General features: G+C 42.9%; 1 protein-coding gene across 1 annotated transcript; it reads left to right on the top strand.

Annotated features, from left to right (window-relative positions):
• Positions 1-3,598, top strand: LOC127044422 (carboxypeptidase N subunit 2-like). The gene is made up of 2 exons (XM_050939252.1): positions 1-71; positions 2,292-3,598. Exon 2 carries the CDS (start codon positions 2,301-2,303, stop codon positions 3,534-3,536), a length of 1,236 nt encoding a protein of 411 aa, XP_050795209.1. The 5' UTR covers positions 1-71; positions 2,292-2,300; the 3' UTR covers positions 3,537-3,598.
• Positions 3,599-6,404: the final 2,806 nt, after the last annotated feature.

Below are 6,404 nucleotides of genomic sequence, written 5' to 3'. Positions count from 1 at the left end.
GCTACAGCTTGTGAAATTAGCTTTGGTTACATTTCTCAGACGGCTGAAGAAACACAGAGGAACCATTTCAGGTTGAGTATACTGGCCATTTGTTTTGAACTATTTTGCTATAAACTAATATTAACTTGCTTTTCAACTTGTGCAATGCTTATGTTGATTTATCTAAAATTAGACACAGATGTACTCAATTTTAGTTCTTTTACCCTGCTTATCTGTTGTCATAAAAAAATGGGTGAGTTTTTCTTGTTTTCTTAAAGGTGACCTGCAAATGAACATTTAAAAAATGGCATTGTGCCCTTTTTATTACTGCTTTATGATCTAAGAAGCTCTGAAAGGTTTTTGGTTTTGCTTTGCTTATTTAAAAGGAAAAATATTCTTATTTTTTATCTTAGAAATATAAAGCTTGTCCTTACTATTTTTACTGGAGAACTGTTTGGAGAATCATAGGAACTGTACAGGAAACATTCATATCCTTCCATTGTACATGTGTGTTTGAATATTTCACCAGCTCTTTGCCAGGTGTTTGAGTTAAATACATATTAAGAAAAAATTAAAAGAACAAAAACAAAAAAGAAGTTATAGAACAGTCTGGTTAAAAATTTCCTCCCAGTTGCTAAGATTTCATTCTATTCTTCCTTGTGAGATCAATCTCACTAATTCTTCAGTCATCCAGAAAGTCTTCCGAGAAAAACAGAGTAGATGGATTTCTAATGCAGTAAAAAAAAAAAAGGCAGAAAAAAACGGCAGTTAAAAAAATCATGTTCAACCTTCTGGGCTTTTTTGATACATCATAAACAAGCACACACACAAAAAATATGGATGCAATCTTTTTCTTCACCACTTTGTAAGTCACCTTTAAATTATTTTCAGAGAAAACACAGCCCATCTCTTCAGTTGGAATTTAGTGGTTACATTTAGACAGAAATCAGATTGATAACTTTCATTTAATATTGTAGTCAATGCTTATTGGTACCCTGTCAAAATATGAGAATACTGCAAAATTCTGCCTCTGAGTTACATAATAGATCTCAGTTCTGTGTCCCCTCTACATATACAGAACTCCCATGGATGGCAATGAAAGTTATGCATATATAGAGGGAAAGAAAAATATGGGAGTAAACGAATATCATGTGAATGTAAAATGTGTTGTCTACACAGTGTTTTTATATGGATATGTGAATTTAAAGCAGTCTAGTTATGTGGGTATAAATCCTCCTGTAGACACTCTTATTCCAGTATGGAAAGGCGGCTCTAGACATTTTGCCGCCCCACGCACGGTGGCATGCCGCTGGGGGCGCTCTGCCTGGCAGAGCGCCCCCCGCGGCATGCCACCCCAAGCACGCGCTTCAGTGGAGCTGTGGGACCAGTGGACCCTCTGCAGGACCGGCAACCGGCAGAGCGCCGCCCGTGGCATGCCACTGTGCGTGGGGCGGCGAAATGTCTAGAGCCGCCCCTGATTGTATTTCCCTACTGAAAGATTCAAAATGTCCCTTCCCTGTCTTCTAAACTCCTATGACAGTTAACGAGAGACTGAAATATGTCATATGACCAAAACTGGAGTATTTTGGTTATGAAGAGGTAGTTAGGTAAACAGTGGATGAAAGATTGCAGCTAGAGAATAGGAGGAGGGAACCTATAGAACGCACCACGATTGCAATCAAACGGGAGATATCCTGTGCCTAATTCTAGTTTCTCTTGTGCCAGTTTTACATTGGTGTAACCCCATTGACTTCAGTGAAGTTACTTCTGATTTACATTGGTCTAAGTGAGATCAGAAGCAAGCACCTCAATTTTTTTAGGCAGCTCATACTATCACCAGAGAGAGCTGTAAGCACAAAAGAACTCCCTGCTTTGGCACATATGTGTGAGTTCCATAACGTTCACCACTGGAGAATATGATCAGTAAACATCACAAGTGAAATGCTCCACTAGTGTAAAATGGTGCAGCTCCACTGATGTCAGTGCAGCTTTGTCAATTTACAGTATCACCAGAGACTTTGGCCCCACTGTAGCATTTCAGCCTGTCCGGGATATGGCATGAGCCCTTAAGAATCCTGTGGTGGCAGGTTTGGCAGCACTGTCTGAAACATCCCTGATCAAGAACAGATAAACACTAAATGTTGTTAAAGGGTGGTTTTAGTTACTGAAAATGACTGGCAATGTTGGTGAGATGTAGATGAAAAAATGTTATGTATACAGCCTTATTTGTTAGAAATACAACCACACCCAAATGAAGGAACTCACATTTGTTGGTTGATTTGTTCCCTTTTCTCCACTATGTTCCCCTGCAGGCTGTAATAATGATCCCTGTGCTATTTCCGCTGCTCTTTGGATATATCCTTTCACTGCCAGACTGTCCCCAGAAGTGTTTATGCACCCCTTCGCTAATGGATTGCCGGAGTGCCCGTTTATATGAAGTTCCACATGGTATCGCTCAAAAAACAGAAACGTTGATCTTGAATGACAACCATTTAACCCTAATTTCTCCAGAAGTGTTTCAGCACCTTCTCAATCTCACGTTCCTTGGTTTAGCCAACAACAAGCTGTCACTGCAGAATGACTCTTTTGACAATATCGGCAAGAGCATCCTCTCTCTGGATCTCTCTGGGAACAATTTCACAGACTTGCCATCAAACTTGTTCAGGAACACAAAGAAACTGGTTTGGTTAAACTTAGCTGAAAACAGATTGAGTCTTCTGGACAGTACAATCTTCAGCTCCCTAGAAAAACTCACCTATCTTGACCTCTCTAATAACAGGCTGAAGATGCTTGCACCCATGTTTGTGGGGCTTTCCCAGCTTGATACCTTAATGCTGGCTGGTAACCATCTCTCCACCATACCACAGGGAGTTTTTGATCCCATTCCTAATCTTAAGATCCTTGTTCTGTCCCACAATGAAATAAGCCATTTGCCTGAGGGTTTGTTTGACAACCTGAAGAGTCTTAATGACTTGCTGCTAGATTATAATAATTTTACTGAGATATCGCATGCTATATTCACAACCCTCCACAACCTAGAACATTTTTCAATTTCTAAAAATAGAATCCAAACTATTCCACCTCTCTTGTTTGCTAGCAGGTTTACCTTAAGAAAACTTGTCTTGTCTAGTAATTTACTCTCAGAGCTGCCTTCTGACTTCCCTTCAGGGTTGGAGCAGCTGGAAGTTCTTAATTTATCTGCAAATTGTATTGGTAATGTTCCCAAAAATCTATTTATAAATAATACTAAGCTAGAGTTTCTGCATTTGGACAAAACTTGTCTCCATACTCCACCCATTTTTTCAGGCCTTCAAAATCTGATTGAGTTAACTGTATGCTGTAATGGCATAAAAATCTTACCAAAAACATTCACTGACAACATGGCTAATTTGGAACTATTGGATCTCTCCATGAACGATATAAGAGAAATAGAGGATGATGCATTTGAGATGAACCATAATATCACAAAAGTAATTTTGACTGGGAATCCAGTTTGCACAACTGAACAATTTATGCATTATTCTTTTAAAGGACTAGACTGTAGCAGTAAAATTTAAAGGATTGTAAGAACTGTACTTCCGCTACCTTCAATAAAAGTCTAACATACATATTGCAAGAAGCATGATTATTTCTGAACTACAAAGGGCCATCCTATAACAGTACAAGCATTAATACACCATACGAACTCACTGCACTGTCTGGTAGTTTAATATAATAATGGATATGTGGCATGGTAGAAAAGCCTTTTGGAATTTCACAGGTTAACTTCCTCAGGACAAAGATATTGTGATAAGTATAGCAGATGTGAAGTTTATTATAATAATTTTTATATTTACATTTGTGTCCCTTTACTATTGTATGTCTCTCCTAGTTCTTACAGCATCATTAAACAATTGAGCTATGAGTATATACAGACACACATACATATATTTGAGGGACAATATGATGGTATGAGTTTGAGATGGCTACATTTCTCATGAGTGTTGAAGCCACAAGAATTAATCTGGTCATCTCAGAAAACATTGACAAGACACTATTTACTTTGTTTATGACACAGTGCCTTCGATCCCTCCAACTAGGAAGTCAGATGCCTTAGTTACCAGGGTACCAATTACCTCTACAGAGGTACATAAGTGATTAAACTCCAGACTTAGTGGCTAAGTCTGACTTTTAGCCTCCATAAAGCTACAAAATCCAGCTGGAGGAAGAAATGTAAAAGGTACTTGCCGTATAGCTTTTAGCTCAGGGGTTAGAGCATTCACCTGGCATTGGGGAGACCCAGATTTAATTGCCCCCTCTGCCACAGGGGGAGCAAAGGCTTCACCCACCAAGACATGGTAGGGCTCCCTCAGTCTCTCACATTTAAACTAACTAAAGAGTAATTGGGGCAGGGGAATTTAACGCTGGGTCTCTCATGTGGGTGGCCTAACCACAGGGCTATGGAGTTATTTGCAGTTGTGCTCTCTTTCCCTCTGTCTGGCCCAATGAGTGCTGCACTGTGGAAAAATACTTAAATAGTCATTGGGATAGAAAGTGAGAGCATGAGAGACAATGACTCTGATTGGTAGCCTGTAGGGTGACCAGACAGCAAGTGTGAAAAATCAGGATGGGGGTGGGGTAATAGGAGCTATCTAAGAAAAAACTCCAAATATCAGGACTGTTCCTATAAAATCGGGACATCTTGTCACCCTAGTAGCCTGGTAGGTAGGACACTCACCAGGGACATGGGAGACCTGGGTCTAGTTCCGTCTTTCAATCACACTTTCATTATTTAGCCACAGTGGAACAGCTTTAACAGGTGAGCTTGAGGGAGCCCCATATCAAATATCCTATAGTCTGTGGATGGAGTATGTACCTTAGAGCTGGGAGACACCTGTTCAAATCTTCTCTCACCCTCTGACAGAGCAGGGGAAGGGGGAGATTGAAATTAGACTTGCACATCCCAGATGAATGCTCTAACCACTGGGCTTAGAGCATATTTGGCACGTGACTCTCGAGTCTGGGGAGGCTGGGCAGGAGTGCCGAAAGCTCTCTAGAAGTTGTGGGGGGTGACCCACTTGTGGCCCCACCCCTGCTCCACCCTGAGACCCCACCCTTGCTCAGCTTCTTCTCTCTGAGGCCCTGTCCACGCTCCATCTCCCTCCCCCGAGGCCACCCCACTTGTCTCCACCCCCACCCAAAGCTCCCCCTGCCTGCTGCTCACTCCTCTCCAGCCCCGCCTCAAGCCCTTCCACCAGTTGCTCACTCCTCTCCACTCCCCTCCCCCGAGGTCCCCCCACCTACCGCTCATGCCTGGCTCGCCCCTCTCCACCCCCTGCCCCCATCGTTTCCCCCGTAGCTGAGTTGCTTCAGCCTTAGCACAGCAGCAGTCCCACAGCTGGGCCAGTCAGTGAGAGGCAGAATCACTTGGCCCACCCTGTTCTGGCAGGTGGGGAGGCCTTGGGAAAGGGGGCAGAGAAGTGCGAGTGGTGTACACTGGGGGAGGGGGATCAGCGGAAGAGGTGGAGTGGGAGGAGGTGGAGTGAGGGCGGGGTGTCAGGGGGAAAAGGCTGAGCGGGAGCAGGGCCTCGGGGCAGAGCATGGGTGGGACCATGGTCCAGCCACCATGGCCCCTTCACTTCTCAGCACTTTGGGCAGTGGTGCTCCAAAGGGAGGTACCCAGCATTTCTTGCCCCATTTGGGGAGGCTTAGACTCCCCATGCGTCTTATATCTGCTGCCCATGGCTAAGAGTTATAAAGTGGTTTTCTGTTCCTCCTTCTCAAGCCTTTAGAGATGGCTCTAGGCACTAGCGTGCCAAGCATGTGCTTGGGGCAGCACTTTTCAAGGGGTGGCACTCCACCCCTCCCCCCTTTTTTTTTTGCTTCAGTGGCAGCACTCCGGCTTTTTTTTTTTTTTTTTTTTTTGCTTGGGGTGGCAAAAAACCTGGAGCCGGCCCTGTTTATATGGGGAGAGGCAGGCACCTAACTTATTCACAGAAGGAACTGCTTAGGTGCTATGACCCTAAGCCAGGCGTTCTCACAACAAATTTTTTGGTGGCCTCAGAGTGAGGCTACTAACTCTTGCTGGTGGCTGCTCCGACAATTTTTCCTAAAATACTTAATTAACTTTAGGAAAACCAAATAAATATGCACATATACATGTCCAAATCATTGTAATTTATCAATGTTGTGGTTGGGTTTTTTTGCTGACTCAATAATAAGAATAATGTACAGTTGTCTCTATTCTTTACTGGACCGAACCAGAATAGAAACATAAATAAGGTGCTTTGAACATTCTTGTCTTTTTTCTTGGTGTTTCTTTTGCTTTTGGGGGTTGTTTTTTTTTTAAAGACTTGATAGTGTGGCAAACCCAGGACAAATAGCTGCCAAAGGAGGGATAGTAATTAGTCCCAGAGGAGCTAAAAGGCCTCTCCCTATTCACTGGG

The sequence above is a fragment of the Gopherus flavomarginatus genome, chromosome 2, assembly GCF_025201925.1.
Source record: "Gopherus flavomarginatus isolate rGopFla2 chromosome 2, rGopFla2.mat.asm, whole genome shotgun sequence".
Classification (NCBI taxonomy): Eukaryota; Metazoa; Chordata; order Testudines; family Testudinidae; genus Gopherus; species Gopherus flavomarginatus.
This window is presented reverse-complemented; position numbering and strand designations above follow the sequence as displayed.

Excerpts from the sequence above, each read along its gene's own strand:
- LOC127044422 (XM_050939252.1), top strand. The coding sequence starts at position 2,301 with ATGATCCCTGTGCTATTTCCGCTGCTCTTTGGATATATCCTTTCACTG.